Genomic DNA, 25,931 nt, shown 5'->3' with positions numbered 1-25,931 from the left:
ATGAGCTTAACCTAATAACCCATTAGTCAAAAGAAAAAATAGAAAATATAAAGACCAAACGATATATCCTTACCTCTATGGTGCCTTTCAGAGGAGAGTTGATCGGAAGCATTATCTTACATCGATACACAAACTCTTCACCAAAGTTAACAGTTTCCTTCAACTCCTCTACTTCCCACATTGCAGTTAACCGAGTAAATGTATCACTGGGTAACTTGGCACAATACCTAAAATATTGGAAAAGTCATAAATATACTTATATTAAAAGTGTATTAAAAATACTCACAATGTATGAATATATATAATATATACACTGCTCTTAAGAGAAATAATTTAGTAGTTTTTGTTAAGGGTAAAATTCCGGGATGAAAATGTAGCAAAACTAAAAAATTACTTGCATATGTCAAAACAACGCAGTTTGACTATACTGTAGTCCTGCATAATTCAATAACTGATATACTTACAACTAAATAATAAAAACTGGAATTTGTAAGCTGAAAAACATAATATAATTAACATGCATCTGATTGTAGTTTCATAAAAAATTTGTGGATTCTCAAAATAACCTGAAATTAATTCACATATTTATTCATAGTCCTGAACTGACAGCAATTTTCCCTCCAAGAAACACATACAGGCAGTCCCCGGTTATTGGTGGGCTCAGTTATTGGCGATCCGCTTTTACGGGGCTTGTCTAGTGACGAAAATTGGCAATTTTCGGCGCCGAAAATTGCTGATTTCCACTTATCAATGCTGATAATTGGGTATTGGTGCCAATACATGCCCAACAGAGGCGCCGATAACCGAAAATCGCATTTCCAGCGCCAATAATCGCCAAAAAACCGCCAAAAAGCACCGATTTTCGGTTATCATCACATGCTCAGAACGGAACCCCAGCCGATAACTGGGAACTGCCTGTACTCTAAAATTACATTTAGATATTCACAAACATTGGGTAAAGTTGCTATTAATTATACAAAGATTGCTAAAAACTTAACATTACAAGTGTAATAATATGCATTGTTCATGCAAAGATACCAAAGATGACTTTCATGAACATATAATAGGCAATTTGATACTGTTAAAAATGATCACCTTATTAGCATTTTTAAACTACAGTCTAAATTTAGACCTATACCAAATAAAAATAAAATTATTACCAACATAAGTAACCAAATTAATATCTATAAACTTTCATATAAATTTCACACAAATATTTGGCAATTTATCATATGAAAAATGAAACTAATTAAAAATATAAAATTTAATAATACTCAAAATAACTTTCCATCTAACTGAATAATACAACAGAGATATTCAAAATAAATATACGATACTGTCTGTACATAAGGCTGAAAGAAACTTTGGCTCTGTATGTAAAAAAATTTTATGCTCAACTTTAATCTCCGAATTAGAATCTATTAACAACTTTCAGAGGCCCGATATAGATAAAAAAGATATAAATTATTTGTAGACATACTTAAGATATATAAAGGGACCATACCAAAATTTCATGAAGATCCTATAAAACAGGTTTTGACAAGGGAAAAACCTATTTTTGGTAACCATTGTGAGTCCTCAAAGTATTGGTGGGATCCACTTTCTCCAGTTTAATGGAAAATATAACACACAAACAAGTTCAGAGAACCAGTACCCTCTCAAGGAGGCACTAGCCGTCTGTCCCTTTACATATAAAACAATCAATCTTGCAAAGACAATTTCAATTTTGTGGTGAATGGGAAACGAGAGTTAACGGCAGAAGTATAGCCACTTGTCTCTGCCATCCCAGTATCTGATAGTTCTACAAAGGAATGGGCAACATTTGCCCTTCCTTCTCAGGAGAAAGAGCTCCCATTGGACATGACTACCCAACAATTTGGGACCCCTACAAGAAAAATCTCAGGACAGCCATTGCTGAATTTTATGCTAGGCTCCACCTCCTAAATATTATAACTTATAACCCGCTCTGTAAATTGCATTACTACAGAGATGAATGTCATGCCTAACTTAACTTTGGATAAACTTTACAACATAACTGATGACACTGATGATAATAACTGGATCATTAAATATAACTGTAAAATTGCCAAACTGGCATCATCTATCTTTGGGTCAAGCTCATCTTCCATTCCATCACTACTAACAATTGTTGGTAGATTGGCTAACAGCCCCATGGAAAAGGCTGAACTGCTTCACTGAGCTACTGAAGCTAAGCAATCAGCTGAGGATGCCTTTCTCCCTGATACTTGCCATCTCAAACCTGTTCTTACAAAATTTGCATTTCACTCTAGGGAAGAAGTTAGGAAAATTCTTGATGATCTTCATAGCTGGGGAGAAGATCCTGACAGTTTCTTCCTTTTGTTTTTCATTGTCTCTAAAGTTTAGTAGTTTCTCTAGATTTTTAGATCAACATAGTATCCTTGTGGATGAGCTCAAGCTTAGTTTCACAGTGCCTGTTCCAAAGAATGGCATATCTGCAGACTGCAGTAGCTACAAGGCAATGTATGTTCTCCAAAGTTGCAGAAAAACTTATTTTTAAGCCACTATATAAGTACAGTAGTACTCGAACTTGGAACCTAATTCGTTCCAGAAGTCTAGTCGAAATGTGATATGTTCGAAATATGAAACAAATTTCCCCATAAGAAATAAAGGGAACCAGGATAATTCATTCCAGCCCACCCAAAAAGTCCCCCTTTACTGTGTTCAAAAGTTAAATTAAAAATTTTTCTATTATTAACGTGTTCAAAAGTTAAATTATGAGTGTAAAGTAATAAAACAGTACATTATAAAAAGTAAAATTTTCGAAAAATTTTGTATCTGTGTACGGACTCAAAATTTGATTTACAAACTGTTTGGCGAAAATGGAGCGTGGCCAGCTGGGATTGAGGGAGGAGAGACAGGATCCTCTCCAGGAAACCGAAATGGTCACAGTAGGCAAAGGTTGATAGCAAAATTAATTTTATTCACTTTTTGCAAGGATAATCAAAGGAATCGATAGTGTGTGTGTGTGTGTGTCCAAGTGTGTATCTGCATGTCTGTGTGTATGAGAGAGAGAGAGAGAGAGAGAGAGAGAGAGAGAGAGAGAGAGAGAGAGAGAGAGAGAGAGAGAGAGAGAGAGAGAGAGAGTAACCAGCATCTGGCAGATATGAAACAATTCCTCACGCGTGTATGATTGTTGATGTGTTTACACTTGGATCTTGAGAGCAAGGAGATTAATTATGCCACAACATATCAACTTAATATTGGCAAATGGCAAAGTTAAAATTATAATCCAATAAACATGAGGATTTTGCGAACAAGTAATAAGTAAAGAATGCAAGTAAGAAAAGGAAAGAGATCAAATAACTTTTCACATGGAAGTCGTTAAACAAACAATCTAAGGCATGCAGAAGCTGTATGCGGCGCCAGTGTGTTTCATGATGCGGGATGAGTTACTTGTACAGTGCTAAAAAATCATGAACAGCAAGTGTCACTCGATAGGTATTTTACCATAACAAAAAGAGGTGATTTGGGCGATCGAGTGTAATTGAAAGAAACGGGCGAAATGTAGTGAAAGAGAAAATTCATCCGAGCCAAGCTGGGAAGCCAGTGGGAAGCAGACCCCTGTCTCCCATCTAATAATCCACCACCATCCCCTCCCTCTCCTCTCTACTGTCTCACTCAGCCCAGTCACAAACACTCGCCCAAGTAAGCCTCTTTCGATTTTTTATTGTTACTGTATTGCATTTGATTGTTTTTATACTATAATTATAAATTTATTATGAAATTCCCTTCGTTTACTTTTTTTATATGAATTGTTACTGCCTTTACGTACATCCAGTAATGTTTTTATTGTCTCTTCTCCTTCTCTCCTCAACAACATACACGCTCCCTCCCTCTATCTAAAGTCAGCTGTGCGTCACCGTGGTGGCATATGATTTTGTTCATCTTTTATATTAAATTTTATTGTGAAATGCTTTATTCTTTTATTTATTTTGTTGAATATGATTACCATTAAACTAAATTATATATTGTAAAGGAAAAAACATGTTGATACAGTTTTTCTCGTAGGATGCGGTAGGCTGTCGAGTACAAGTATAAACAAGACAATCAGTCAGGTCGAAGTACGAGTTGTTGTCTGACTAACGACACAAAATTTCTTTGAAAATTTCAGTCAAAAAATGGAAATGTTCGACATAAAAGTTATACAAACGAGGTACCACTTTATATGGAATTTAAAGGATTATTAGGTGATAGTCAATATGCATATAGGAAGCAGTCAGGTACCTGCATTGGCTTTTAGATTTGACATGCCATTTGCAAGAGCCTTGATAAGGGTATAGTAATTTAAATAGATTTTAGAGCTGCTTCCAATTTAGTAAATCATAAGGCACTTTATTTATAAACTTAAAGAGTCTTGGAGTAGGTGGATGTGTTTTAGGTTTACTTAAAGATTTCTTTACAGGTAGGCTACAGCAAGTTGCTGTTGATGGGATCTTTAGCAAGCCATGGCCTACTGTGCCTGGAGTTCCACAGGGTAGTGTTCTTGGTCCAATGCTATTTTTAGTGCATACAAGTGATATGGTTGTTCGGTTGGAAAACAAGATTGTTCAATATGTCAATGATGCAACACTTGTGGGTGTAGGAGTCTACCCTTATGAGAAACGAAGCTGCCCTTAGTCTCACTGTGACATGGAGCAGATTAATGAATGGTTTAGTTGGTGGGGTATGAGGCTGAACTCCAGTAAAACAAAAACACCATTGATTAGCAGATCTTGTAAAAATTTTCCACCCAATCCTACCCGGAGGACTCTGCTGAATGCTAATATGCTAATAATGCTCCCTGGACGTCAGGGTCATTTGAGGAGAGTGAAGATATTGGTAATATTGATAAACACCAATACTCTCCTTGACTCATCTACCACAGAGGGAATGAATCTTTGTGACTAAATTTTTCCAATTTTATGTTACTTCTGTGTATTTACCACTTTAAGCAAGAATAATTTACATACTTCATTCAGTATTAATACAAATGACTTCTGATTACTGTCTAGCAATGATAAAGTTCCTCTGGGGTTAGGATAGGCCTATGAAAAATATTACCTTCGACCTCCAGGACTCGTAATTAATTTCACACTTATTTCAGAAAAAAACCAACACCTTCAACCCCAGGAAAAAATATGGTAAGTGAAAAAATAAAACTGAAAACAGAAGAGCAGTAGGCTGCTCACACTAACAAAGTGGCAGTGTGTTGACTGCCGACTGATATGTAGCAAAAGAATCATAATGACATAATAATGATACCTGATAAAGAAGGACTCTTGTAATAATATCCCATCAATGGAGCATCAAAAGCTTCTGTTATATTAACACACTGAGCACCCTCCTTTGTTACACTGATCAAGTAGCACCCTGTGCCTTTCATGCTTTACTGAAGCATCATTTCACACACTGAAGCATCATGTCACTAAATATGGCAGAAATACTGATAAGTCCTCAAGAAAACAGCTTCATGTTAATTTTCATAAAAAAATCACAGATGAAGATGGTGTCTCTGCAAGGACTGGGGAGATACCTGAGCACAGGCATTTGGATCATTCCTTGAAATGCTTTGCTTCATGCAACTACATGCATTCCACTCAGTTAAAAACTATTTTACAATTAATGATTTGTAATAAACTCTGATACTAATATGTGGTTTAACTATAATGTACCTGAGGAATAGAGGAATAATCAGTAAAATAAATACTACATGCATTCAGTACCTCATACTGTCAAATTTGGCACCAAGGAGAAAGAGTCTGCAACATGCAATAACAGCCCAGAACTTATAAACTACTTACTTGTTCAAGAGCCCAATTGAAGAATCCATGGTCACTTCAGCATGCCCTGGAGTAATATACGGTAAGTGCGCTGCATTTGCCTCCTCAGGCAACACTTCTTTATCAGTCCCAACCTCAACACTACCACAGTAATTAAGCAACACCTGTTAATAAAAACATTTGTTGTAAGACCATAGAATAGAATATACAATTTAGGCCATAGGCCAACCTTTGGGACCTATGAGGTCATTCGGCACTGATTTTTATTATTATTATTATTGTAGTTTAACCAGACCACTGAGCTGACTTTCAGCTCTCATAGGGCTGGCCTGAAGGATTAGAATGAAGTACCAGGCCAAGCACTGGGACCCATTAGGTCATTCAGTATGATAATGAACAAATTAAAAGTGAAATTAAAAACTGCACATATGCACATGCTCTTATGCTGGAACACATACACACAATAAATACATTTACTCATGCTTCCATACATACACACTAAAAAGGTATATTAAAATTCAGAATAAGTAATTTTTTAAAATATCACAATTTTTTAAATAAATTGTATTTTTCCTAACTATGCAAACATGAGGTCCTTTACATTAGGAATTACTTTCAGCGTAGGCTGGAAACAGCCGTTGAACTTTCGAACAAGGTGGTTAGGCAACTAACTACCGACCGGAAGGCGGGAGTACCGCCTGTCCGGATATAAACATTCCAATTTGCCTTTTGGCCCAGGTTTCAGATTGAGGGGTGACATGAGGTGGGCATGAAATGTAATGTAAAGGACCTCAGGTTTGTATAGTTAGGAAAAATACAATTTACTTTTAAAATCTGTGATTTGTTCCGACACGATACACAAACCGTCCATACTTTACATTACGAAGACACTGGTTGGAGGGAGGAATCTGGGTGAGTCTCTATGAACTGACTGGAGTTCACCATTCCTTGTATTCCCTTCCTGGTCGATGCAGCGAGGAAGGGAAAACTGCCTCTGACAAAATGATCGGGTTGTAAGAAACGCAGGATCAATTGTCAGACTTCTGGGTTCCTTTGCATGAAAGAGGAATCGTCAGTTCATGCAAAGTAGGCTAGGAAGAACTTGGAGTCGGTGACATTAAGGCAATCACAAGCACTGGGTTTGTCTTATTGTCATGGTCTTCTTCCACCCCCCCCAACCCCCCTTGCAAGGGGAAGGAGTGGGGTTGCTTCTATAAAGCTGAAAGGAAAATAGAATGGGAGCTCCCGTTGGGTGCTTACCTGCATCGACCGCCAGATCCAGCATGTAACAGCACATCCGCTCCCTGCCCGTGGGAACGGAGCCAAGATGGGGAGAAAGAGAGGCCAGTCATTCCACATTCAATCTCCCAATCACAACCATACATCTTAGGCAAGATGCAACTCCTGTTAGAGGAGCCGGGTAAGCTACACAACTTGTTGAACGGCCACCACAGGACCAAAGGAAAAAGTGTCCAAGGACTTGTGAGCAACATCCCGGAGGTATGAGGAGGTGAAGGTAGTCTGTTGGGACCACACACCTGCCTTCAGCACCTGCAGAACCGACATGCTCTTCCAGAATGCGAGGGACGGACCAATGCTGCAGACTTCGAGGCCTCTCAGACGAAGCGTACCAGTGTTGTCTTCTCCAGCAGCAGAATACACTCTCCTTATCATCTCATGAAGCCAGAAAGAGATCGTGTTCTTGGACACTTCTTTCTTGGTTGAGCCAGTACTAACAAAGAGTCGTCGACACTCAGGCCAGAGACGTCAAGTCCTCTTTAGACAGCACTCTAACAGGACATAGTAGCACCTCGTCTGGTTCATTACCTACAAAGTCCTCTAGGGAGGGGATCATGAAGGACTCGAACCATGCATCAGGGACTGAAGGATTCCGAGTCTTTGCCACAAAATCCGGGACGAAATCGAGCGTAACTGATCCCATACCATCGAAGGAAAGTCAGTGTAGTTTGCCAACTCTCTTCGCTGATACCAGGGCCAGCAGGAAGACAGTCTTGAGGGTCAGATCCCTGTCTGGCGACTCTCGTAAAGGCTCATACGGTGCACGAGTCAGGCTCCTTAGAACGTGAGTCACATCCCATGCAGGGGGGCCTGAGATCCCTGGGTGGGTAAGACCTTTCGAAGCTTCTCATTAGTAGGGAAATCTCGAAGGAGGAGGAGATGTCTACTCCTTTCAGCTGCAAGTGCGGTGCCATAGCCTTTTACAGCTGAAATGGAGAGAAGCTTCTCTCAGCGAAGGAAGATGGGGATGTCCGCGACCTGCTGATAGTAGCTCCGACTGGAGAGATACCCCTTCCACGACACCAACCGCAGAGGATCGTCTGAGGTACCCGGCCATCTCCGTTGCTGTGCGATGCAAAAAACCTCTTGCTCGCAGGAGATGGTGGATAACCTCCAGCAGTGAAGACATAGGGACTGCACTGCCTGGTGGTACTGCTCTACGTGGGGTTGACACAGCAGGTTGGGCCAGGGGGGAATCTCTCTCGCGCCTCGGAGAGGAAAGCTAGCAGGTTGGGATACCAAACAGCCTGGGCCATTTGGGTGCCACCAGAACCATTCTGAGATTCGGAGTGATCATCGATTTGCTGATCACTCTATGAATCAGACAGAACGGAGGAAAGGCATAGACGTTGAGGTTGTTCAAATGGGTGCTGGAATGCGTCCTCCGCAGTGGCCCATGGGTCAGGCATGACAGAGCAGAAGACTGCAAAGTTCCAAAAAATGTGACCATCACCACCTCATGACTAGCGGAATGAACCCCAGCCAAATTTAGTGAGTGGTTGCTACAGTTCACATATATTGCTTCAGGTTTCACTGTAGCAAGTCTTTGTTGTACTCCTGATTTGTGTCCAGACACAACAGCAGCATTATCATAACACAGAACAACAGTCTTCAAAAGGCAAATGATCTTTCTCCAGCTGCTGCATTACTGCATTTACCGTACTTGCTGCATCCTTTTGGTGTACTTGAATAAATCCAAGGAAACTTTCTTTCACGCAACTGTTTTTTCTTCATAGTTGAATAAATCCAAGGAAACTTTCTTTCACGCAACTGTTTTTTCTTCATAGTTTATCTCTACATATTTTATGATCTCTGAAAAATTAAAACATACCATCTTCTATGAAGCTAAGTCTACTGATAAAAAACAGATACAGAAGCCTACATGGGGGAACTGAAGGATTATTTAAATAGCTGAGAAAAATATGTCTTTCTTTTTTTAATTCTATTACAATGTACTAAGTTTTACCAGTACTGCATGCATATACAGGAAATCAAATTAACTCACTTTTTCTTTTGTTATGTTTATACATGTATATATTCATGGAAAATTATGGAGACTTTAAGCAGTATACCCTGATTATGCTAGCCTGAGCATGCTGAGATGATGGAATACCAGGTGCAGTGCTCACGCACAAATTACCCTTGAAATAGCCGCTTAAGACAAACTAGCAATCACTTCCTAGTCTAGTATTAGTAAAATTGATTTAGTCTAACTCTGGGGCCTGGGCTCTGTAGCTACCGTCTGTGCTAACTTTTTCATACCTTGGTTCTCATGGCGTGTATAAAATTGTGAAGTTGTGTTGACAACTTGACATTGTTTTTGTGACTGACATCTTTCTCATTTGAGAATGAAAAAAGTTGCATAAATTAAGATTTCTCATTATATTTTACATTGCAAAAGATAAATAAATAAAATGTATTGATAATAACATCAGCCTCAGCTTTATGAAAATGCAGAAATAATTGTAGTCTGCAGTTTGTTATGCACAAAGAAATGCTCACGAAAGAAAACGAAATACTAGATTGATAGGGGTAACTATCCAATATCTTTGCACTAACTCACAGTCACTGAATCACTTATTTTATAAGTACGTAATAAAATTTGATAGTATAGTAATTAACACATAATGATTACAGTTATATAAAATGAACATTTTATATTCATTGAATATAAAATATGTACTGAAAACTCATAAAAACTTAAAAGATTCTACGTTACTGGTTTCATCACCCTATTTCCCCCAAAATAGATGTCTTCCCAACTTCAATTTGGCACCCCCTCAATGCTGTGCCCGGGGACATATGTCCCCCCAACCGCCCCCTCACGACGCCTTTGCACATAGGGTTGGAAACATTCACTTTCAACTCCCCATGGAAGGTACAGAAAACTGTTTAGTTTTTTCATACCATGTGCATGTATATCTTCCTATTTCCATATTTTTTTTTTTTTTTTTTAACTGGCCAATCCTAAAGTTTGCCCAGTCTCGGGTTTTTGGCATTGTACATTTAGCCCGGCCTGTAGAGGTTAATTCTAAAATATTTGACAAACCTGTTGAAATGCAGAGTAGGTGGCCATTTTCTTTAAGAAATCTTGTTCCTGATCCTTGGTGACAAGATGAAAGTAGAAGGTGTCATGTCCCCTTGCACGACCACAGCTGTGAACGTATGAACGATAGTCGGCAGGTGGATCAAACCTAAAAGAGAAAGAACATTACAATATTCAATGAAAAATTAGTTTTTACTCCACATTTTACACAAAGGAGCCAAGGATACACCAGAGCAATTTCAAAGACTTGTTATAGATTAACTTAAAACTTATAAAACAAAAAATAAGTTTTAAGTGATCAAAAATCAACTAATATCTAATTTAAATTTCAGTAATTTTTACCTACCATTATCTCCACACCAGTAAATTCATCAAAAAAATTTTTATTTCCTCAGCAATTCTAAATCTCGAATGCTTAACCACTTTCTTTTCAGCTGTTTTGCATATTAAAAATTGTCCAACATATATTCAATATGCATCATAGTGTGTACAATACAATACTTGCACTTTATTACAGTCTCTTATTAGTCCTTTTAACAAAAATGCAACATTTACATAGCATCAAGAGGAAATAACTAATTATAACAAACCTGTACTTACAAAAATAAAAATTATGTACCAAATTTCTTTCTTTTGTTTCTGTAAATCTTCAGCTGGAAACCCTTATGGACAATGTAATTGTGGCCAAGCTAAAACTCCTAGAAAATTGAGTAGTATCAAACCTAACACAAGAAAACAACACAAGTTTACAGCAGCAGCCTGCATAGTGTTGTGAGCAAAAACAGCTAGGTCAGGTAAAGAAGAGTGCAGAGCACTGCATATTTGTCGTCATAGTACATTTGATGCCTATGCCACAAGTCAACATTAAGAGTTGGCAAAATAAGCTTGACAGATGACATAACTTTATCCAAGAGTTTGAGATGTGAGTCAGCACCAGAGGACCTCAATGGAAAACAGTACTTCAAACAAGGAGGAAAAAAGTTAAAACACTTAAGACATAATAGCTTCATCACAAAACATTTGAAACCATATCCTCAAGATACCAAATTTTTGAGAAAAAGAGGAAGCAATATATACTGCAGTTTTCAAAGACTGTTACAACTTCTTTCAAATAGACACGAAGATCGGTTCACACTTCCAGTAGGCCAACTGCAGAATGGAAGCGAGGGGCATATTGTGCCTGAAAGCTAAGAAGGTAGAGACTGCCATGACATCATGAGTTTCCACTTTAACAGTAGGCAAAATGTCCTCCTGAATCTGAGAATGCACCTCAGAAATGAAGTCTTTGAGGAAAAAGGACGATGCGTTCGTAGTCAGAGTGCGAAGATGTGCTCTTAGCAGAGCACCAGAGGTTAATGGATGGTCCTCTGATCTTCTCGGGGTCCTGCTCAGGTACAGTAAACCCACCGTACTCGTGGTCTCATGATTTGCAAACTCACCTATTTGTGGATTTCTCTATGGAACATATATAGGCCTACACATTATTAGCTGAAAATTAGCCCATTCGTGGTATTTTTCACTCAGAAATATTCACTAATTAATGTATTTTCATATCATTAAAATACTCAGGTACCCAGGTAGCACTCGAGCTACGATAATTCACCTCAAGATAATTTGAACTAGCTTAGAAACTAATCTATATAAAATTCTAAACACAACCAAAGAATGCTGCATGCTCTAAATAATAAAATTCTTACCTCAAAACTAAATTACACTGGGGAACATCAATACCTTCTTCTAGTACTTTAGTTGACACTAGAATATTACACTCATGATGACGAAACCTGTAATAAAAACAAATACAAACATTCAAATTTCTTTCTACAGTATACATAAAATAAGGCATAAATATCTGAGATTGATGGGATACAATGATAAAATGGTTAAAAGAGGGAATACAAAAGAAAAAATATGGTCAGATGTTTTTAGGTAGTCAAGTGAAATAGATGCTGGTACCTCAAAGACTTCCTAGGCCATGCAATGAGACACCTACAGTAGTTCATGCAATGAGACCTTCAAAATGAAAATGAGTATACAATTTTGAAGTTTTGAGACAATGGAGGGGAAGGTGACCAAAATAATGCTAGGTAGAAGAGTAAGCGTTGAACCAGAAGAGTACAGCGATGAGCAGCACAGTGTGTAGTGAGGATGGGGGTCAATGTACTGGTTAAGTTTTCCAGTGATTCATCTGCTAAGAGAATGAATGTTTTAATGACCTACTTGTTTTCTTTACAGTCAAACGTCATATGAAAAATTTGTGAGAAAAACCATTTGAAATAATTTCTGTGTTCCCTAAATACAAACCATGCCATACTGACCTTGACAGTGCAGTATTAATAGTCATCACTTGAGGAACTAAGTCTTGAGTCTTCCTCTTTCCTGATTATCCCTTAAAACAAGGTAGCCCTTTTCACAAATGACTACAACAAGGCCTCCAAGAAATTCTGCCACCTCTACAACAAGGCCTCCAAGAAATTCTGCCACCTAAGTCTTTCCTGTGCTTTAACTTCCACATAAATTTCCAGCCTCCCTTCTCATAGTTCTCATCCAAGTAGTATGAATCAGTCCCCACAAAAACCCATCTGACACTATGTGCTAATCCCCCCGGGGTTGTGCAACAGACATGTTAAAGGCATCTCCATCTCTCTTTCATCTTTAGCTATATATGGAAATTGTAATTTCCTTTATGGTATCTCTTATAATTCAACCAAGCCATCTGATTCCTGTTTTCTTATATAATTCAACCAAGCCATCTCATTCCTGTTTTCTTAAAGCTTTATTCTCAATTCAACAAATTTTTGTATATTAGTTTCATAGTCCTATCATATTCATGTCCATACAGCAATACAGCCTGCCACTTGTTTTATTTTCCCTTTTTAAGTCTTTCATTACATTTGAACAGAAGAAAACATGTATTGGATATCATTATTCATAAATATCTGAAAGATTCAACCTGATTAACCTTCTCAACATTTCATGTTGTCCATACTCCATTCTCATTAGTTCCAATTTTCTTAGATTTATTTTCAGACCTGTCTCTCCACACATATGACGCATTCTACTAGGCAAACTTTGTTATTCTTCTGGAGTTCTGCTGATTAGGACATCATCATCTTCACATTCAGTTAGTTGTTAAGTTATTTTTACCACAATCTAAACCCATTCCACCACCAACAACTAAGAGGGGCAAACAGTAAAGGTGAAATAATATTTCCTTGTAGAACACCCCACTATATAATGCAGGTTCCCTTGACAAGGCCACATAAACTTTAACTTTCTATCAAATTTGTTTATGAATAATTTCCACTGGCAAGCCACAATAATTTTAATAGGAATGCCATAGACACAGGACCTTCCCTAATACTGGTCTGTGGACACTGTCAAATACCTTCTCATAACCAATGAAAGCTATCAAATTAAATTTCATACACTGCTGTAAAATATGTCTAAATACGAATGTTTGATCAGTGCAACTCCTGCCTTTCTCTAAAACCAGCTTGTTTATCTATCATTATAAATGACACAAGTGCAATGCCTTTACAGTTACAACATTCAGTCAAGTCACCTGTTGTCTGGTGACTTTGCTATGACTTCTAATTCCCAATGATCCAGCTTCGTTTCATCATTTCATAATCCACAAAAGTCTAATTAGTATGAGAGTGTCATTTCAGTTTCAGCTAAATGAAAATTTTCTCTAGCCTAACCTATCCTTAAATTATTCAATTATGTGATCCACTCACCTGTTCACGTTGTTCTTTTTACTCTATGCAATCCAGCTTACGACAACAAAAACCACAAACAGACTTACAACCCAACCATTAACGACCTAACCTTCAGAGAGCTCTCTCTACCTCTTTCCACCATGCTTTTAACACTGCCGCTCCTTGTTTGTTTACATTTTTTTTCCCTCCCGCCATTTTCGTCCTGTGACGTCACTTCCTATGACGTAACAACAATAACATGCTCTTTAAACATAAGGAATGCTATGCTATAAAAACATCTTATAAAATTAAACGTGCCTTCTTTTTATACATTCTGCAATACCCATACACTTCATCAATGCAGAAAATAAAATAATGACTTACTTATAAAACTAACATACAATCACACTTATCTCCTTCTCCCTCCCCTCCAGCCTTTTCTTATCCTAATCCCCTCTAATCTCCATTATTCTCCAATTCTTTACCCTCTACATAATTCCTAATGCTTTCCCTCGAAACTCCAGCTTTGGTTAATACATCAGCTATCTGATGCTTTCCTTTTATCCATCTCACCTCACTTATTTCTCCAGATTCTATTGTTTCTCTTATTGCTGCAATATCAATTTTTAATCTCTTACTACTTACTCCGGTACTTGATTTTATTGCAGTCATTAGGGTTTTACTATCAGTTTTCACCCGTGCTTCTAATTTTCTCCTCCTACTATCTCTTCCCACAAATGTTTGAAATATATCAATCCTTCTATGGCCTCCCCAACACTCAGAGCTTCTGCTTCAATGGTGGACTTTGCTACTCTTCTGGATTTTCTGGATTTCCACCATATAGGTCTTCTCCTCTTACCATCTGTCAATGATATCACATAACCTAATTGAGTATGACCATCTTCAATATTCCTGAATGAAGCATCTGCATAGGCTTCCCAATAAACCTTTTTTCTTCTTCTAACTCACTTATTATCACTTCTCCCATTATGCACTTAGTTTTTCTCACTATCTTAATCAGCTTTCTCATATCTTGAGTCGTTCCTTCTTTAAAAGCTTTACTTAATTCACTAACATCATATGATATTTTATTACAAGACTCATTTTTGATAAACACTTCTCTGGCCTTATGCATTGCATTCAGTGTATCCCTTACTATGCTTTCTTCCATACCTTTCTCTCTGCTTGCAGGACTTGAACTTTCTTCTCCCATTAAATTAGGCAAGGAAGGATTTTTCCCAAATACTAATTGGTTAGGGAAGAAACCACCATTATTTATTAAGCAGTTCCTGGCACTCACTACCCATCTTAATGCTATGGACCAATCCACTTCCTCATCATCTTTCATCTTTCTTAAGCTTTCTTTGATTATGCCTACTGTCTTTTCACACAATCCATTGCTCCATGGAGATTCTGATGCTGTGGCTAATACTTTAATATTCCATCTTTCTGCCATCCTCCTTACTTTTTCATTTTGAAATTCTCCCCCGTTGTCTGATAATATTTTGGAAGGTGCCCCAAATATCGCAAACCACCCGTCAAAAAGTGTCTTTATAATAGTTTCTGGTTTCTTGTCTTTTATCCAAAAGCCTGACAATACCTTGTTGCCATATCTACCATAACCAAGAACTTTCTCTCTTCTATCTCCCCACATCCATTGCTACAACTTCATTGAATGTCTTACTCCAAGAAAATCCCACTACTGGTTTAGCTGGATTTCTTTTATATCTTTTACATACTTCACAACTTGCGATTAAATCAGTTAGTAACTTTTTATTTCCTCTTTTTTCCTTCTCTCCCAAACCGTCACTCCACTGTGCTTCTTCTGTTAGCTTCCATATTTTATCTCCACTTCCGTGGCCAAATTGTAGATGTAACTTCATCATTGTACCTTTAATTTCCCTTAGGCTCTTTCCCTTCCACCCCTCCAATAATAATTCTTCTTCTACCTTCCTCCTCAAAATTGGTATTCTTAAATGGCCCTGTCTGTCTTCTCGTAACTTTACCTTCATTTCCCTAGTACTTCTATTTTAACACAATTCTCTTTTAAATTTATGGTCATCCCCATTTTACTCATGGTTTTCTTACCTATTAACCATGGTACATCACCCTGCAAAATTTCTGTCTTCAAATAAAACTTTTTGTTTTTCAATATCACCGGTATTTCCATTACTCCTTTCGACTTGTATGATGACTCACCGAAATTAAATACTTTATTAGACTCTTTCTTAGTATCATTCATTCTCCTCAATTCTTCCTGATTCAAACCCACAACAATGCGTGCTAGTCACAATTCCCCACAAACTGTTGACTTACATCCTGTGTCTAAAATTGCATCAACCTCTTCCCAAGATTCTTCTTCTATTTTGCTAACTTTTCCTATATAAACTTTTTCTTCTTCTTATCCAGTTTCTGCTTTCTTCTTATTCTGAAAATTCTGAGGACAATCTCTGGCCCAATGCCATTCTGATTTGCATATAGCACACAGTGTTACTTTCCCTTCTCTATTTAAAGGATTTCTTCCACCTCTACCTCGATTCACCTTTCCCCGATATCTTTGGTTTTTCCACCCTTTCCCAAAATTCTCACAACCTTCTGATCCTAACCATTCCCCCTCCTCTCTATTCCCTAATCCCTCAAATATTCTTTTCATTATTTGTGACACTGTTTTATATTCCAACTTTCTCGACCACAAGCTGCTAATACCATTTGTTTTGATCTTCTGTGAGATTCGATTGTTCTAGTACATGAAAACCTTTTTGCTTCCCCTTCAAGCATGCTTTTCCTAGTGCCCTACTACACTCTGACTCTGCCTTTTCATACCTAATTATAAAATCTCTCATCTTTTCACTAGATTCTCTTTCTATTTTAAAATAGTTTTTCATTTTACTGTAATTTTCCATTAACGTATCTTTTAGATACACTTCATCTAGTTTGGACAGGATTATCTTTGAAACCTCGCTATCCTTAAGTTCATCTCTATCTATTCCTTCTGTTACTTCTAAAGCTTTCCCTTTTAAGCTCATCCTTATCTCTATCCCCGGATATTTCACTTCTTCTCCACACACCACAAGCCAATCTTCGACTTGTCCTCTCCATCCTTTATAATCGCCCTGTGCCCCGCTAAATCTCGGACAGTCTCTCCTCCATTTCATCTCCCAAAGTTTACCATCAGATCCGTCCATTTTTAACGAACCACGCTCTGCTACCACTTGAAAATTTTCTCTAGCCTAACCTATCCTTAAATTATTCAATTATGTGATCCACTCACCTGTTCACGTTGTTCTTTTTACTCTATGCAATCCAGCTTACGACAACAAAAACCACAAACAGACTTACAACCCAACCATTAACGACCTAACCTTCAGAGAGCTCTCTCTACCTCTTTCCACCATGCTTTTAACACTGCCGCTCCTTGTTTGTTTACATTTTTTTTCCCTCCCGCCATTTTCGTCCTGTGACGTCACTTCCTATGACGTCACAACAATAACATGCTCTTTAAACATAAGGAATGCTATGCTATAAAAACATCTTATAAAATTAAACATGTGCCTTCTTTTTATACATTCTGCAATACCCATACACTTCATCAATGCAGAAAATAAAATAATGACTAACTTATAAAACTAACATACAATCACTAAAATCATCCCAGCAAATTTTATTTCACCTTAACACTATATTATGTTGCACGGTATATGAAATTTGACTCAATCATTATTATTGCCCACTTGTCTAGAACACATTACAGGCTACATTTTTTAATTTCATTGGTATCATAACTTTATTATTATAAAGAACCCCAAAGAACTATGCATCTATTTATAATACTGCACACAACAGAACAGATTAAGATGAAACTTTGGAAGATGTGAAACAAAGCCTAAAAAGCTTATGAAAAGACAATGACATGAAACTAAAAATTAACCATGCTTACTGAAGACAGTTAGATCAGATTTATTACTCATGGTTTCAATTAAACAGGGGTATAAAAAAAAACTACCACTGCAGATAACTGTACAGTAATAACTAATTACTCTAAAAGAATCTGAAGCATCTTGAGTTCAGATAAATAGCACCCTATCACCAAAATGACAAATTTTTAATTAATTTGTATTTTTCATAGCTAACAAACCTAGTGTCTTAACTTGGGGATAAATCTACTGGCACCAGCTGGAAACAGGTAAAAAACATAAAATTGTAAAGTTAAGTATACCTTAGTTTTACCAGACCACTGAGCTGATTGACAGCTCTCCTAGGGCTGGCCCGAAGGATTAGACTTATTTTACGTGGCTAAGAACCAATTGGTTACTTAGCAACGGGACCTACAGCTTATTGTGGAATCCGAACCACATTATAGCGAGAAATGAATTTCTATCACCAGAAATAAATTCCTCTAACTCTTCATCAGCCGGCCGCGGGAATTGAACTCCGGCCCATCGAGTGACAGTCTGAAGCTCAACCGACTCGGCCAACAAAGGGCTAGAACAAGGTATTGGTTGCAACACAGTTCGGCCAATCAGATGAGAGAAAGGCATCAGCCGACCTTCCTTAACCCAAGAGTGCCATGACGCATTCCGTTTCTTCCAGCCCAGGGAACAACTTTGAGGAGTGGCCAGAGGTGGGCAATGTACGTTAAGACCGTAGGTTTGTTAGCTATTAAAAATACAAATTAATAAAATATTTGTCATTTGTTCATATGCGGAACAAATCTAGGTCTTAACCTGAGGACAGACTCAACTTTGGTGGGAGGAAAGGAAAGTCTTGAACAGACTGGAGGTTCAGCACACCTGGTCTGATTTCCTGGTTAGGCTAAAGCAAAGGATAGAGACTATGCCTTTGACTTGTCACAAAAAAAAGTTTATCAAATGGTCAGACTACTGGGCTAATACACAATGTGGAGGGACATTGTATAAGTGGAAGTTAAGGCTCTTTTACATGGGACAAGTAGAAATGCAGGTCAAGTGTGCAAGTAACTTGCTACAAGTTACAGTACTTGAAATGTGTAAACATACTTGCCTTTCTTAATTAGGCAAGTTAAGGAATTAGCAACCTGTCAAGCAAGCTGAGAAGCAAGGAAAGTTAATAGCCCGCAGTTCTATTTTAGGGCAACTTGCCTCTCCTCCCTTCATGCTGGCAAGCTACTTGCCACTTACTTGGCCTGCGTAAACACGTACTTGGTCGTCTTCCTCTCCAGCTCTGTCAACCACTGCTTGAACAAGAGCATAAGACGACGGAGCGGGAGTAGAAGTCACCACTGCGGGAGAAGGCCCAAAGCTCTGAGATGAAAGCACTGCTGACAAATGAGAAGACACACGGATCATATCCTATGAGGAGTGAGGAGAGCCGCTGAACTGGGAACTGTCGTACTGAAAAAGATGGGCAGACTACACAGATGATTGATGTGGCAACACAGCAACTGAAACTCCAGGCACCTTAAAGGGGACAGCAGCAGGGCTGGCAACCGTCATCGGGGACGACACAGGAACACAAGATGACAGGAAATGGGATAAAAGGTCATCCAAGGTTGGTACTCCTGGTAAGGCTAGAGAAGCCCCGATGTCAGCCATCTTCTGAGTCTCCGAATCTGAAACAGAAGAACAAGATGACGCTGCCTCCTCCCTCCAAGAGGGGGACCCCTCCCCCGCAGAGAGTGGGAGCAGCGAAAGAGATATCTTCCAACCCCTCTCCCAAAAATTCCAAAGACGAAGCTATGGAAGAATGGGAAGGAGTAAAACCTTCCAAGGAAGAAGAAGCAACTGGAGAAAGATTGGGCAAGGAAGAGGAACAAGGACTCTGAGAAGCAGCCATCGAAGGAGAAAAGCCTTTCCAAGATGGCACCTCCAACTTCCTCCAATCTGGCCTCTTCTTGGCAGAAATCCTCCACTGCTCAGGAGGCCAAGAATGACATTCAGAACAGGGATTATTAATATTACAAACATTAGATCTGCATCTGCTGCAACTAGAATGTGGATCAGTCTCAAATGAAGCCAGAATATGAAAGCAAGGGTAACCACCATCCCCATGACATTTTCTCTGAGTCTTACTACTGGAAGGCTGAGATGAGTTATGGATTTGCATGATCAAACACAAAACAAACAACACACAAATAAGCACTAATGCACAAACACACAGAATAGCACTAATTCACAAAACAAAGGCAAACCAAAGAAGGTAAACGGGCAGGAAAACACCGGCTTCTGGAAGGAAAGGCAGCAGCACACCCTTCTAGCAAGGCGGTAAGGAAGAAACTGAGTGTGTCACGGCACTCTCAGGTTAAGGGAGGTCAGCTGATGCCTCCTCTCTCATCTGACGGGCCGAACCCCGTTGACACAAATATCTTGTTCTACAATTTTGTATGCTTTTTACCAGTTTCCAGCTGGCACTAGAAGATTTATCCTCACATTAAGACCTAGGTTTGTTCAGCATAGTCTATATAGCTAGTCAAATGCTCACTCTTGGGGATCAAGCCTTACTAATGGATTTCAAATTTCCAGCTGGCTGGCATCACTTACTATTACAAATTTGGAGAGTTCATTGTATATACTGTCTATGCATTAAGTATAAAGACCTACAGTATGCTAGTAACAAATATTTTAAATTTTTGTTTCTTTTTAACATGAGATGAATTTCCTTCTCATGCAAAAGGCTATATTTTTGTTTATTTATAGCAAGACTGATGAAATAGAAATCACAAAGACTTTATAATAACACTCAATAAAGTGTTCCGATGTTAAGTCATGTACAGCACCATCAATTACCTAATAAAGCTTTTTAAATAATTCCTTGACTTAAAAATAATTTGTAAAATTATACTTGGGGCTACTTTACCTTCTCAATACTTCTTCCTGCTTTTTATGTTCTGCCTCAGCAGCCCTAGGGTCATCCTTGATACATTCCTTTGACTCAACAGTGTACTGAGGAAATATCCAAGCAAAATCTCCTCCAATATCACTCAACTCCTGTATGTAAGGAATAAGAAATACAGTATAAGCCCTGAATACAGAAAATATTCAACTAATGCTAATCTGTGCAACATCCCAACATTCATCAATAACACAAAACTTTCAGATACTTCTGATGTTATTGATTTAAGAAAATATTGTCATGTAATTTGGCAAAATGTAATGAAATATTATCCACGAAGCTAATGCTCTTGAGTCTTTCACATAAATCCTTTTTGTTTAAAACACCTGATGCAAATCGGTCATACTTGGCAAGTACACAAACACACAGCCAGCCACAGTAAAAATTAATCACAGGAATTCAACCCTAAAGTAGACATAATTTTCCAAGCAGACATAATTTCAATCATTTACGATAAACTGTATGCACTTACCTTACAACCTTGAAAATATAATTTGTTTCATAGCTACAAAACAAAACTTAAAGTGCTTCCTTTTACAGATGAAGCAGCCACACCTAGTCTGTACATCCTTTACTGGATAAGAGCTAATTCACTCATACTTTTCACTTGCTTCTGTGGAGCAAGTGAATTCTGAAACCAGCTACTTAATAATAATAATAATAATAATAATAATAATAATAATAATAATAATAATAAATAATAATAATAATAATAATAATAATAAAAAAAAAAAAAAAAAAAAAAAAAAAAAAAAAGGAGAGGCTTTTTAAGAAACAATGCTTGCTTCTGTGAAATTTAATAAATTCTCATAATGGGGGTTCCCTTGTTAAGGCCCCTTCCTAAGTGGGTCCAGATATAATTTCTTATTAGTTATTAAAAGCAAGGATGTTAGATCTTTTTTTTTGGAATTGGATATAAGGTACCAAAACAGGATAAAATTGTTCCCGGTATTGGGGTCATGGTTATGACCAATAGTATGGCATCTTGGCTCATCTGGCAGGATACCCTGGTACTTGCTTATTTCAACTACGTGCATTGGCTGATTAAAGATACTATGTACATTGGCTGATTAAAGATACTTGAAATGCAACAAGAGAAACAATTCTGAAACTTGGATTCCAGTAACATTAAAGGGCAAAGGTTTCCCATTTTATGAGGTGGATAGTAAACTTGGAAATAAGGCTTCCATAACTTTCTACAAGCACAACATTTTAACACGTTTGCTGCTACTCTGCATGTTACTTAACTTTGTCACTTTGTCTAATATGATACGGAAGGTCATGCAAGTGACTTGGGGGCTTACATGGTATGCCACCGAGTCTTTTTTTTTGTGTTTACCTGGTTATGTCGTGTTCTATTATCACACAAAAGAACCTCAGCCAAAGCCAACTTTTATGCAACCATGCAATGACCACTCTTAAAAACATTTAACATGAATCTGGGTCACTAACATGGGTTTGGGAATAACTGCTCTTATACAAAAGAAAGAGCAATGTACTTTTAGTAAGTATCCTTATTTTTAATCTCTTAGTCTTCCAGCCCTTAAACTTTTAAGAATTATAATTATTCCAAATAAATTTTACAAACCTTCAACAGCCGATATATAATTTTGGCAATGTTACGATGATGAACAAAAATAAGGCCACACACAGAATCTGGATCTTCCGGATTATGGACTTTCACTTTCTCTTTGACCTCATCTCGACGTTTACGCCCTTTGTTAGTGGAAGGGAGCAACAATGCCAAAGTATCTGCCATTGCTGCTGCTTCAGAAGATATTGGTGTTGGGACAGTAGACTTGCTCCCAGAATCAGCTACAGTTGCAGTTTTGTCAGTCTTTCCAGAAGAAATAACAGGAGGTTGATCCTCCTGCTTTTGTGAAGCATCAGATACAACTGGGACTTGTTCACTGAATATGGCATCACTATCATTACTAGGTGTAGCATGACATTGCTTCGAGGTAGAATGATGAGCACAAGCTTCATTGTGTGAAACCTTAACACCATTACTTTCTTCACTAAGTGATTTTTGTACTGATTCACAGCATTCAATACAGGTAGGATTTGTATCTGTCTGTATACAAACACATTCACCTGTTTCACAATCATGCTCTACACCGAGATAACCATTTACTGCATGCACAATTTCAGTATTTTTTACTTGACCACTTAATCCATTTTCTCCATTTTCAACAAATCCATTACACAATTTACTACTTTCTATAGCAATAGAACTCTTTTCTTTACCTTTGGCACTTGATAAATCATTATGGAAATCACAGGTCCTTAAACATTCAGTGTCACAGCCATCAATACAACAATTAGGTTCCTTAATACTAAGCCTACATAAACTGTCCTCTAAACATGAGCTTTCCTCTTTCTTTTTATGGTTTTTCATGACTTCACAGTTGTTACAACAGGTATCCAGAGAAATTTGTACTGATTCACACTTGCCACAAAATGGCAATGTATAATTCTTCTCTTTACAAATATCACTAATATTTTCTACATCAAATGACTTAGATGATGTATTACAACAGCACACAGCCAACTTTTTTTCATGGTTAGGTACAATACATTCCAAATCCTCAAGGACATCATTAGAACTTAATGACTCGCATATGTGATTAGAGGAACCTTCATTGACAGGGTTTGTACTGGGTTCTTTACAAACACTGCAAGGCTTAAACTTGTCAGATCTATTATGTTTGCATAAATGATCATAAGATGAGAGCTCAATGTTTTTGGAATTCTCCTTTTCAAATGCAGGGTCCTCTGCATTTATAGTCAGTTGTGGATATGAACACTTTGAACATTCCTTTAATTCCTCAGAATTTCCCACATCATCCGAAGCAGAGTTTAAATCATCAGAAACAGAATTTGAATCTTTCTTCCCTATATCTTGAATTAACTCTGCTTTCTCATCCACTGAAGAATCAGTGGTCTTGCAAGAATTTTGTGATTCTTTAATTAGGGGATCAGAGGAATCAGATTTCATATCACCAGCATCACTCTTATCCCTTCTTTTACGTGGATCAATAAAGTTCAGTGGACGAATCTGACGCAATATTTCCACCAATCTAAGAACTTTAGGAGATGAAAATTTTAAAATCTGATCCAATTCTGAATGTTTTTCAAATGCTTCCTCAACAACAGCCCTGAAATGAAAATGGTAAAAAAATTATCAATATTTAAATGGAAACAATATCTTCATTTTCAAGTTAAGCAACATTTCCAACATGAATTAAGCCATACTGAAAGTTATACACACAATGATATATTAAGGAAACATGCCTTATTCTAGCCATCACGGTGAAAATCATACACAGCAGGAGATAATGTCGATCGTAGGCTGTCTTCTTCTTCAACTTTTCAACTTCTACCAATGCATACAGTGCTGCACGGTCAGCGCACCACAAGCCTGAGGAACGAAAAGGATTTGTTTTTACACATTTCACATATATTTTCCTGCAAGAACACCAGTGTAATGGTTATTAACAGACTATACTAATGTGAATAGACAGTCTGTCTATTAATGGGCTACTGGAATTAGTTAAAAGACGAAAAAATCCAACACCTTGAGAGTTAGGGGGGGAAAAAATTGGCTTTGAAATTTGTCTATTTACTAATATTACCCACTTTCTGTGAGTAAGAATGTGAGCAGGATGGGAGAAGGCTAGGTTCTTGTCTGCAATTTTTCCTAGGTTAAAGTACATCACAGAATATTTTAACTACACCAGTTAACCCTTAATGGACGGGCATGATCATATGAGTGCCTCTAACAGGTTCTGAGCGATGGACGAGTATTAATATTACGCGCCATACGATTTGGATGAATGTAGCAGGAAAGATGTTCATATCACTTCAATGGCCCATAAATGACTTATGGCAACTGTAGTAGCTCAGCACAGGACAGAGGGGGATCAGTGTGCTTTGAGACTTGATGGGGGAATGTATTGCCCCCTCTCTATCCCATGAAATCTTTTTATTTATTTGCTCATAAATATACCCAGGAATTGCTGTTGGTTTTAGTTCTTATCTTTTATGATAGCATATCAACCATAATTGTAATTTTACAAAGAAATATTAGAAAAAAAGCATGTATACCTCACAAAAAGGTACTGCATCTCCCCATCTCAGTAAATCTCTTAAATATTTTACAATAAATATACTAAAAATTTGTTACTAATTTTAGTTCTTATTTGTTATGATATTGTATAAGCTATAATTATAATTTTACAAAATAAAATAAATTATTAGAAAAACATGTATAACTGTAAAATTAGCATATTTTTAAGTGTCTTGGAAAAGGGGTCACATACACGATTGTAAATATTCACTTTCAACTTCCCATGGAAGGTACAGAAAATATTTTAGGATTTTTTTTTTTACACCCTATCTTCCTCTTTCCATTGAAGTGTTTTTTCTAAAATTGGCCAACCTTAAAGTCTGCCTGGTTTGGGGGTGTGCTTAATATATATTTAGCCTGTCCTTTAAGGGTTACAGTAGAATCACTTTTCACCACACTATTCACTACCAAAATTTGCAAATAGTAGACATTCTTTGATAGTTAAGAAGAAAGTCTGTAGGTACACTAGCACCTCAAATTAAAGGACCTACACCCATTAGGTTTCACTACTTATTGGTCAATTTTCACTCCTGAAAAATAAAAATACCATTTCCTACTAACTGGAATACTGTATCTGTTAAGCGTGCTTGACAGGTGTGCTTGAACAAACATTACCAACGCTTGCCTGTTTAAACCTGAAAGCGTGGGTTCTCTGTTTCTAGGGTAACAGATCCATCAAGACTTAGTTTGTCCGTATTTCCCACTCACCCATCAAGACTTAGTTTGTCCGTATTTCCCACTCACCTGATCATTTATCAAGTTTGTCTACTTATAGAAATGCAATCTTTCATGTCTAGAACAATTCTCTATATAGCAGCCTGGCTGAACTAGACTACAGTATCATAAGTGTGATATTGCTGTGCTATTCTGTGGGCGTATTTCCGATGTGCTACATTTACTCTTTTGTATGAACAAACTGCCAAGGTTCAGTAATGAATATCACGTACATGAAAATTAGTTGTTTTTTTTTACCTTGTAAGCCTTATAAAGGACGTTACTGAGTATATAGGCAGTCCCCAGTTATCGGCAGGGGTTCCATTCCAAGGGTGTGATGATAACCAAAAATCGCCGCTAAGCAGAAATTGGCG

General features: G+C 37.6%; 1 protein-coding gene across 3 annotated transcripts in view; it reads right to left on the bottom strand.

Annotated features, from left to right (window-relative positions):
- The window catches only part of LOC136843142 (endoribonuclease Dcr-1-like), a 91,570-nt gene that overhangs the window by 40,501 nt on the left and 25,138 nt on the right, over positions 1 to 25,931 (bottom strand). For all 3 annotated transcript variants that reach the window (XM_067111193.1, XM_067111194.1, XM_067111195.1), the window contains exons 8-14: positions 24,009 to 24,135; positions 22,303 to 23,872; positions 20,679 to 20,809; positions 11,844 to 11,930; positions 10,150 to 10,294; positions 5,823 to 5,965; positions 74 to 227 (exon numbers count right to left, since the gene is read on the bottom strand). In XM_067111193.1, coding sequence (XP_066967294.1) covers positions 74 to 227; positions 5,823 to 5,965; positions 10,150 to 10,294; positions 11,844 to 11,930; positions 20,679 to 20,809; positions 22,303 to 23,872; positions 24,009 to 24,135 — 2,357 coding nt within the window. The remainder of the gene's footprint in view (positions 1 to 73; positions 228 to 5,822; positions 5,966 to 10,149; positions 10,295 to 11,843; positions 11,931 to 20,678; positions 20,810 to 22,302; positions 23,873 to 24,008; positions 24,136 to 25,931) is intronic.

Source organism: Macrobrachium rosenbergii, chromosome 11, assembly GCF_040412425.1.
Source record: "Macrobrachium rosenbergii isolate ZJJX-2024 chromosome 11, ASM4041242v1, whole genome shotgun sequence".
Lineage (NCBI taxonomy): Eukaryota > Metazoa > Arthropoda > Malacostraca > Decapoda > Palaemonidae > Macrobrachium > Macrobrachium rosenbergii.
This window is presented reverse-complemented; position numbering and strand designations above follow the sequence as displayed.